The sequence below is a fragment of the Otolemur garnettii genome, unplaced genomic scaffold (assembly GCF_000181295.1).
Source record: "Otolemur garnettii isolate 467f Iridium unplaced genomic scaffold, OtoGar3 scaffold00070, whole genome shotgun sequence".
Classification (NCBI taxonomy): domain Eukaryota; kingdom Metazoa; phylum Chordata; class Mammalia; order Primates; family Galagidae; genus Otolemur; species Otolemur garnettii.
Genome location: NW_003852465.1, coordinates 8,962,052 through 8,972,545, shown reverse-complemented (window position 1 = coordinate 8,972,545; position 10,494 = coordinate 8,962,052). Strand labels below are relative to the sequence as shown.

At 40.3% G+C, this 10,494-nt stretch overlaps 1 protein-coding gene across 3 annotated transcripts in view; it reads left to right on the top strand.

Annotated features, from left to right (window-relative positions):
* The window catches only part of CCNT1 (cyclin T1), a 23,865-nt gene that overhangs the window by 7,730 nt on the left and 5,641 nt on the right, over positions 1-10,494 (top strand). The window contains exons 3-8 of one of the 3 annotated variants that reach the window (XM_003793585.3): positions 2,852-2,980; positions 3,519-3,579; positions 6,283-6,345; positions 7,538-7,583; positions 8,707-8,870; positions 9,038-9,108. In XM_003793585.3, coding sequence (XP_003793633.1) covers positions 2,852-2,980; positions 3,519-3,579; positions 6,283-6,345; positions 7,538-7,583; positions 8,707-8,870; positions 9,038-9,108 — 534 coding nt within the window. The remainder of the gene's footprint in view (positions 1-2,851; positions 2,981-3,518; positions 3,580-6,282; positions 6,346-7,537; positions 7,584-8,706; positions 8,871-9,037; positions 9,109-10,494) is intronic. The other 2 variants (XM_023515387.1, XM_012807489.2) reach the window with 2 other exon arrangements.

Here is a 10,494-nt window from a genome sequence, read left to right as displayed (position 1 = left end):
GAGACATTGTCTCACTGTGTTGCTCTTGGTAGAGTGCTGTGGTCTCACAGCTTACAGCAACCTCAAACTCTTTGGCATAAGCAGTTCTCTTGCCTCAGCTTCCCAATAGCTGCGACTACAGGCACCTGCCACAAGGCCTTTTTTTTTTTTTTGGTATTGTCATTGTTTAGCAGACCCAGCTGGGTTCTAACTTACCAGCCCCAAGGCATGTGGCCGGTGCCCTAATCACTGAGCTATGGGCACTGAGCCAATAATGGTTTTTTTGTTGTTGTTGAGACAGTTTTACTATGTTGCCCTCAGTAGAGTACTGTGACGTTACAGCTCACAGCAACCTCCAACTCTTGGGCTTAAGAGATTCTCTTGCCTTAGCCTCCCAAGTAGCTGGGACTATAGGTGCCTAACACAATGCCCAGCTATTTTTGTTGTTGTTGTTGTTTTAGATGGCCCAGGTGGGTTCGAACCCGCCAGCCCCCGTGTATGTGTCCGGTGCCTTAACCACTGAGCTATGGGCACTGTGCCTGAATTATCTTATTTTTATGAGTTCTTTGAATATTATAGCTATTGTGATGTGGTGTGAATATTTTTTTTTCATTTTGTTATCTCTCTCTTTTTTTTTTTTTGAGACAGTCTTGCTCTTTTGTCCAGGCTAGAGTACCATGGCCTCAGCCTAGCTCACAGCTACCTCGAATTCTTATGCTCAGTTGCTCCTCTGCTCCTCTTGCCTCAGCCTCTCCAGTAGCTGAGACTACAGGCTGCCACCAGCTGCCACCAGCCTGGCTAATTTTTCTGTTTTTAGTAGAGATGGGTCTTGTTCTTGCTCATGCTGGTCTTGAACTCTTGATCAAGGGATCCTCCTGCTTTAGCCTCCCAGAGTGCCTAGGATTAAAGGCGTGAGCTTCTGTGCCTGGCCTTATATCTTTTCTTTCTTTTTTTTTTTTTTTGTTTTTAGAGACAGAGTCACTTTATCACCCTTAGTAGAGTGCCATGGTGTCACAGCTCACAGCAACCTCCAACTCTTGGCTTAGGCAATTCTCTTGCCTCAGCCTCCTAAGTAGTTGGGACTACAGGCGCCCACCACAATGCCTGGCTATTTTTTGTTGCAGTTCGGCCAGGGCCGGGTTTGAACCCTCCACCCTTGGTATATGGGGCTGACGCTCCTCATCCATTAGCAGTTACTCCCATTTCCCACTTCCTCCAGTCCCTGTCAACCACTTACCTACTTTCTGTCTGTATGGATTTGCCTATTCTGGACATTTTAGTACTCTTTATTATTATTATTTTTTAATTTTTTTTGAGACAGTCTCACTCTGTTGCCCCAGACTAGAGTGCTGTGGCATCAGCCTAGCTCACTTGCAGCTTCAAACTCTTGGGTTCAGGCAATCCTACTACCTCAGCCTCCCGAGTAACTGGGACTACAGTCTCATGCCACCAACGCCTGGCTAATTGTTTCCGTTTTTTAGTAGATAACCGAGTCTCACTCTTGCTCGGGCTGGTCTTGAACTCCTGAGCTCAAGCAGTCCTTTTGCCTTGGCCTTCCAAGAGTGGTGGGACTATAGATGTGAGCCACCATGCCTGGCTTCAATGTGTTCTTTAGTAAAATGTTTAGAGCAATTTGATATAAACGTTCTTTAATAAAGAATTTCATTTTGTTTTATTCTTATGTTTTTTAGAAATAGAGGTCTTTCTCTGTTGCCGGGCTAGAGTACAGTGCCATGATCAGAGCTCACTGCAGCCTTGAACTATGTTCAAGCCTCCCACCTCAGCCTCTTTTTAATAGCTAGGATTACAGGCATGCACCACCACCGAACCAGCTAATTTTTAATTTTTGTCTTTTTAATTTATTTTTTTATTTCAAGTGAATGTGAGGGTACAAACAGCTCACATTTAAATTTGTTAGAGTCCCTCTTGGAGTTGTGTCCCGTACCCAAAAGGTGTGCTTCTACATTGTGCCTCTACATTAAATGGGACTACCCCAGCCCTCCCTTCCCATCCCCCCAACTTGAATTGAAATGACTTTTTCTCCTATGTAGATGTGAATTAGATCATCTGCTGGCTTCATATTAGTATTGAGTAGATTAGATGTTTGCTTTTCCATTCTTGTGATACTTTACAAAGAAGAATGTGTTTCAACTCCCTCTAGGATAATACAAAAGATATTTTTGTATTTTTATGGAAATAGAATCTCACTATTCTATTGCTTAGGCTGGTCTTGAACTCCTGGCCTCGAGTGATTCTCCTGTTTTGACCTCCCAAAGTTTTGCTGGGATTGCAGGTGTGAGCCACCACACCAGCCAAAAATCTCATTTTAAATAGAAAACTATTTATATCTAGTACCTTCTCCCATAGATAGTTTTTTTTTTTTTTTCCCCTGAGACAGAGCCTTAAGATGTCACTCTGGGTAGAGTGCTGTGGCATGACAGCTCACAGCAACCTCCAACTCCTGGGCTCAAGCAGTTCTCCTGCCTCCACCTCCCAAGTAGCTGGGACTACAGGTGCCCACCACAATGCCTGGCTTTTTTTTTTTTGGCTGCAGCCATCATTGTTGCTTGGTGGGCCCAGGCTTCATTCAAACCCACCAGCTCAGGTGCATGTGGCTGGTGCCTTAGCCGCTTGAGCCACAGGTGCCAAGCCCATAGATGGTTTTTAATGAGAGGTTGTTTAAGAATTGGTTTTTGGAAGTTGACATGGATCATTAGATAGGAGAGGGGAAATATACGTAGGGGGCAAAGCATAAATGAGTTGATGAAGTTGAGGTAAGCGCTTGATTTGTTTGAGACTAAGCTCTTTATCTCCATCTTGGTCTAGAAATAAAATATTAATGATAAATATGATCTATTTTTTCTCCATCCAGTCTGTGGCTCCAGCAGCCTTGTTTCTAGCAGCTAAAGTAGAAGAACAGCCAAAAAAATTGGAACATGTCATCAAGGTAGCACATACTTGTCTCCATCCTCAGGAATCACTTCCTGATACTAGGAGTGAGGTAGGAGATTAATTCTATTTTCTCTTATTCTTTTGGTTGTAACTTAAAAGGGCTGTTAAAGGCACCTTTTAATGTTTGCTTTTTCTTTAATAAAAAAAATATAAATTTTGTGGCAAAAGTTAATTCATTGTGGTAAAATTTGAAAATGCAAAAAAAAAACAAAGAAAAAGTATATCACGTGGATATATTTTAGGCCACGAAGCACGGATATATAAGTGAACCACTGGCATTTCTGGCTTCTTTTCTGTAAATAGCTGTGTGTCATGTATTTTATATCTTTCTTCTTTTTCACTTGTATCACAAATATTTGCCCATTGTATTCTCTACTTTTAAAAAATGTCTAAATAGTATTTTATCATACATTTTGTGTGTATATATGTGTGTGTGTGTATATATATATACATATATATATTTTAACCATTCTCTATTAAGAAGTATAGATAATTTTCATCTTTTCACTACTATAGATGTAATGGAGAATTTTCTTTTTTACACATTATGCCTTTATGGGTAATAATTTCTGTCTTCTCACTTTTAGGCTTACCTGCAACAAGTTCAAGATCTGGTGATTTTAGAAAGCATAATTTTGCAGACTTTAGGTAAGTTTATCTGCCCTTAAAACTTCCCTTAATAACTAAAGTTATTTAACACAATGATGTAATTTTAAATTTGCCAAATAGGAAACAGGAGGAAATCCTTTGGGTTATTTTTGAAGAGTATCTGTCCATCTATTTGTGGAGTATAGAGCTTATAGAGCTCAGGTTTAACCTTGGCCTCTACCATAGGGAGAATGTTAGGTATAGCTGACCTTTAAAACACCAGTTAGTTTTTTTTTTTTTAATTCTCACTCTAGGTTTCATGATTTGCTTAAGATTTGTTATTTTTTAACCTCTTAAATAATGGCAGAAACTAAAGAACCATTTTCCTTGCATAGGTTGTTATCTATTTATCACTGTATTTAGATAAAAGCATAGGTATTCAAAATTGGTGACCAGTGTTTAGAACAGGAAAATGGAAGTAGAAGAACTCAGACTATAGTAGTTGCTTAGGAACTCTGATGATGTTCTGTTACTATCTCTTATTTTCTTATAGGCTGCCTTTAACATCTTAGAAAGTATGGAAATAATTTCTTATTCCTTTGGACTGTCATTTTTTTTTCTACACTAGGTATCTTTTAATGTGGAAACCTAGAGTTTCCTAAACCTAATTTTCCTAGTTTCCTAATGTGGAAACCTAAAGTAAGATCTAATTCACAGAAGTCAGCAGTCCTTTAAGAATAATTTGCATCTTATAAATTTATCAATGTAATTTTTTTTTTAAGAGACAGAGTCTCACTTTGTCATCCTCAATAGAGTGCAGTGGCGTCACTGCTCACAGCAACCTTCAGCTCTTGGGCTTAAAGCGATTCTCTTGCCTCAGCTTCCCAAGTAGCTAGGACCACAGGTGCCTGCCACAACGCCCAGCTATTTTTTTGTTGCAATTTGTCTGGGGCTAGGTTTGAACCTCTCTACCCTCCATATATGGGGCCAGCACCCTACTCACTGAGCCATAGATGCCACCCCAGAATTTTTTTTGTTTGTTTGTTTGAAACAGAACCTCAAGCTGTCGCCCTGGGTAGAGTGCGGTGGCATCATAATTCACAGCAACCTCCATTCTCTTGCCTCAGCCTCCCCAGTAGCTGGGACTATAAGCACTCACCACAATGCCCAGCTATTTTTTGGTTGTAATTGTCATTGTTATTTGGCAGGCCTGGGCTGGATTTGAACCCACCAGCTCTGGCATGTGACTGGCACCTTACTTAGCTGCTTGAGCTACAGGTGCCAAGCCCACAGAATTTCTTATATCAGGAAAATTTTAGTTACATACTCGAAAAAGGCAACTTACTCAAGTCAGTTTGTGTAGACACACTGATTCTCCTGAAGTAATTTTGGTAAATACCATTTGAGGTTAAAAAAAATGATGAATGTCTGATGTAACTGAGATGATGAGAGGGAACAAAACTGAGGTAAGAGAGGAATAAGTTTTAAAGTGTTTATTCAGTGCCAGGCGCTGTGGCCCACACCCATAATCCTAGCACTCTGGGAGGTTCGCCTGAGCTCAGGATTTCCAGAGCGAGACCCTGTCTCTATTAAAAATATAAAAATCTAGCCAGGCATTGTGATGGGCACTTGTAGTTCGAGCTACTTGGGAGGCTGAGGCAACAGGATTGCTTGAGCCCAAGAGTTTGAGGTTGCTGTGAGCTGTGACACCATCGTGCTTTATCCAGGGCTACAAAGTGAGACTGTCTCAAAAAATAAAGTATTTTTTCAAGATTAAGCTTTAGAGTGGACACAGTGGCTCAGGCATTTAATCTTGGCACTTTGGGAGGCCCAGGCAAGAGGATCACTTGAGCCCAGGTGTTTGAGAACAGAGAACGTGTCTCTACAAAAAAAAATTAGCTGGCTTAGTGCCCATAGCTCAGCCGTTAGGGCACCAGCCACATGCACCAGGGCTGATGGGTTCGAATCAGGCCTGAGCCTACTAAACAAACAAACAACAACAAAAATAGCCAGGCATTGTGGCAGGCGTCTGTAGTCCCTACTTGGGAGGCTGAAGCAGGAGAATTGCTTAAGCCTTAGAGTTTGAGGTTGCTGTGAGCTGTGATGCCATGGTACTATACTGAGGGCAACATAGTGAGACTCTGTCTTAAAAAAAGAAAAAAGAAAAATTAGTTGAGTGTGGTGATGCATACCTGTCATTTTAACTCTTTTGGATGGCTGAACCACAAGGGTTGTTTGAGCCCAGGAGTTTGAGGTTGAGGATTTTGTTATGATGATGATACTATATTATAGCCCCAGAAACAGAGCAAGACCCTGAAAAAAAAGGTTAAGGTGTAGTCATCACTTGAGTGACTCTTCCACCCTACATATATCATCGTATGTCATGTCGTATTATGTCATATCATGTGATATCATGCCATATTGTATAGAGTAGCCATGAAGTTCATGTGCAATTTAAAATACTGTGCAATTTAAAGTTGCACACGAATGTTATGGCTACCTTGTTATATTACATTATTCTGTTGTCCCTAAAAATGTTTTGTGTTCTTAAGTGCTCTTGAGATCTTGGCCATATCCTCTAGCTCAAAGTGAAAGCAACTTTGAAGATAAAATATCTTAGAGAAGAGTATATTACATACTTTGTGTGTGTGACTCTTAACCTTTGAACAGCAATTTTGGGTGAGGGAAATGACTCAGAGAAAAGAAGTATAAAATGTCTAGAGTATGTTTAGCCTTTTTAACCAGTTACTTTTTTCTTTTAAGGCTTTGAGCTAACAATTGATCACCCACATACACATGTAGTAAAGTGCACTCAACTTGTTCGAGGTAAGGAATCCCAACTTGAGATGACTGTCTTAAATTGTTTTACCACTTAGAGGCTGTGGTTTTCTGTACTTAACACATCCGCTTTGGTCAAAAGTTAAATTGAAAAGCTTACTTGATTTATAGCAAAATGAGTGGTGAGATTTAATCTTTTAAGGATGTTCATCTTGGGAGAGGGGGTGATCTTATTTTAATTCTAGGGTTGATTAAAGGCCACCCAGAAGATCAACGCAGGAAGATCACTTGAGTCCAGGATTTTGAGGCACAGTTTGGGCAACATAATGAGGCCATGTTCCAACAAAAAAACTAAAAAAATAGAAAGTCTGGACGTCATTGTACATTTAAGTGCCTTTTATAGTTTTCTAGACCAAAGTGGTAATTGGTCTTATTTTACATTTCACTAATGTATGTTTCATGTAATTTTGAAAAAGGAATGTAGTTTTTTCATTGTAATATATTTTATAGGCTACTCCATTAAAAACTTTTCTTATGGGCTGGTTGCCCTTGCTCATGGCTGTAATCCTAGCATTCTGAGAGGCTGAAGTGAATGGATTGCTTGAGGTCAGGAGTTCGAGACCAGCCTGAGCAAGAGCGAGACTGCATCTCTAAAAAATAGTCCTCGTGGCCAGAGCCCGTAGTCCCAGCTACTCAGGAGGCTGAGCCAAGAGGATCACTTGAGCACAAGAATTTGAGGTTGCTGTGAGCTCTGATGTCACAGCACTCTACTGAGAGTGACCTAAAAAAAAAAAAGTGTGTGTGTATATATATAAATAATACTTTTCTTAACAGCAAAGATCACTTTTCCCAAATATATTAAAGTCTTCTGGATTCTGAGCTTGGTTTTCAGGTCATCTTAGTTAATCTAGCTTAGTGTTTTGTGGTGAATCCTTACATAAGAATCTCTGAATTACATGTTATAAGTGTCCCAAATAACTGGTGTGCAGAATGCAGCTTGAGTGCCTAGGTCTGGAAGCAGGATAATTATTAAAATTAAAAATCGTTGATCTGTCTCCTTAGGTAGAATATAAACATCAGATGGTCAGAGATGATGTTTGCCTCATTTACTACTCTATTCATAGTACCTTGCAAATATTAAACAGTTACTAAATATTTGTTGAGAATAAATGGAACTAATAACTTTTTTCCTCCCCCTCCCCCTGCCCCACTGTTTTTATTTATTTATTTTTTTTTTTAGCAAGCAAGGACTTAGCACAGACTTCGTACTTCATGGCAACCAACAGGTTTATATTTTAATTTTTATCCCCTTCTGATTTTGGGATAGGACTTTACTTGGATTGGAATTGTCATCTTTTGAGTGGTAAATACAACCACTTAGTAAACTAGAACCCAAGGACCCAGACATGGAAATGATCTTTGATACAATATATTCTAGAAAATTCTCTGGTAAATGTTGATTTTTATGCATAGTATTCATGTTGTAGTTTAAGTTTCCATGGTGCTTTTTAATTTGCTATGGTAATATAAGTAGTAATGGTTCTTTGATAGTATGCTCAACTTTGCATTTGTTAACTTTGCTTTAAAATATCCAAGAACACAGTTCTGAAAGTTAAACTTAGTGCTTGTTGATAGTAACTGAAAATCTAATTTGGAGAATTCTGCAAAAATTATATTTTAGAAGACTCCTTTTTCTTTTGGCACTCCTAAATAAATGGGTACTTAGTTTCAATACTTTTTATTTCTTCTCTTTTTTTTACAAAATAAATTACTTGTATTAGCAAATGACTGACTCTTTACAGCAGTCCCTAATTTTGTCTGTGGAAACCAAAGATACCCCTAGTAACTTCCAGGGCTATGAAGGTCCTTTTTATAACCTCTTTTGAGAATTTTTGAGATAAACCATCAGTCAAGCATATTCATACTTGAGAGGGAGATTTTTCATTATTTTAAATAGAATTAAATTAGTAAGAGACAAGATAATTTTTCTAGTTAGGGAAAAACTTGGTTTTTGGGATTACACATATCAAAAACCACATAATTTTTCTTTTACCCCAGCATCTGGGGTAATAGGTAATAAACATTGACTGGTCCAGAAGTCAATGTTTTAAAAAACTTGAATTCTTAGCCTTTTTTTTTCTTTTTTCCCTATTTTTCTTTTTCTTTTTTTTGTCTCTGGTTAATGTGTAGACTGAATGATATTAGTCAAGAACTTTAGTAATGTTGTTACCTGAACAGGTGGGTTAATAGGAAAATAGAGTGCTGTATCAGAGCACTGGATATTTCTTGCCCTTCTCACTCTCCTGTGTTTTTTAAAACTTTTTTTTTTTTAAATAATGGAGAGTTTTAGCTTTGGGTTGAGAATTGAGAGCTCATGACACTCTCTGTTTTCCTTCCCTCTGATGTCAGCCTGCATTTGACCACATTTAGCCTGCAGTACACACCTCCTGTGGTGGCCTGTGTCTGCATTCATCTGGCTTGCAAGTGGTCCAACTGGGAGATCCCAGTCTCAACTGATGGGAAGCACTGGTGGGAGTATGTTGACGCCACTGTGACCTTGGAACTTTTAGATGGTAAGTTTTAGAGTAAGGGACCTTCAAAAGCACTTGTTCTTGATCTGTCACATAACTGGCTGAAGGTGACTTGATTCAGATGAAAATAGTGAGTTAGTTGAGGTTATTTCTTACTTTATTACTTCTGTCTCTCTGAGTCTTTCTTAAATTTTCTGTTTTATTTGTAGAACTGACACATGAATTTCTACAGATTCTGGAGAAAACTCCCAATAGACTCAAACGCATTCGGAATTGGAGGGTAAGAATCATTGCTGTTTGTGAAATAAAAGCTAGTTTCTTCTCTTGACTGTACCAGTGAATATACCAGAATCGAATGTGTATCCTAGGTTGGAATTTCCTGTTTTATAGTTGTGCAGTAATTATGACTTCAACTTCATACCTAGGTGATAGCAGGATTTGATTTGCATTTTTCAACTCCTGTAATGTGTCATTTAGTTAATAGCATTTTTTGAATATTTTCTGTGTAGAGACTGTTAGGGAAAAACCATGGCTTTTCAGAGTCAGCGTATTCGTTTCTGGTAGAGGTAAGATAGAAAATTACAAGGTCAAGGCCAGGCGCGGTGGCTCACGCCTGTAATCCTAGTACTCTGGGAGCCAAGGCAGGTGGATTGCTTGGGCTCACAGGTTCAAGATTAACCTGAGCAAGAGTTAGATCCTGTCTCTAAAAATAGCTGGGCGCTGGCTCGATGCCTGTGGCTCAAGCAGCTAAGGCACCGGCCACAGACACCTGAGTGGGAGGGTTCGAATCCAGCCATGGCTCAACCAAAAAAATAGCTGGGTGCTGGGGTGGATGCCTGCACTCCCAGCTACTTGTAAGACTGAGGCAGGAGAATTGCTTAAGCCCAGGAGTTGGAAGTTGCTGTGAGCTGTGATGCCATGGCACTCTACCCAGGCGACAGCTTGAGGCTCTGTCCCCCACCCCCCCCCAAAAATAGCTGGGCGTTGTCCTGGGTGCCTGTAGTCCTAGCTACTTAGGAGGCTGAGGCAAGAGAATCTCTTGAATCCAAGAGTTTGAGGTTGCTGTAAGCTATGACGCTACGACACTCTACCGAGGATGACAAAGTAAGACTGTCTTTTTTTTGTTTTCTTTTTGTGGTTTTGGGCCGGAGCTGGATTTGAACCTGCCACTTCTGGCATATGGGGCTGGCGCCCTACTCCTTGAGCCACAGGCACTGCCCATAAGACTTAAAAGAAGAAGAAGGGTGGTACCCGCACCTCAGTGGGTAGGGTGCCGGCCACATATACCGAGGCTGGTGGATTTGAACACAGCCTGGGCCAGCTAAAACAACAATGACAACTATAACAAATAGCTAGGCATTGTGCTGGGTACTTGTAGTCCCAGCTACTTGAGAGGCTGAGGCAAGAGAATCGCTTGAGTCTAAGAGTTCGAGGTTACTGTGAGCTTGTGACACCATGACCCAGGGCAACAGCTTGAGACACTGTCTCAAAAAAATAAAAAAGGGCTTGGCGCCTGTGGCTCAAGCAGCTAAGGCATCACCCACATACACCTGAGCCTGGCGGGTTCAGCCTGGGCCCACCAAACAACGATGGCTGCAACAAAAAATAGCTGGGTGTTGTGGTGGATGCCTGTAGTCCCAGCTACTTGGGAGGTAGAGGCCGGAGA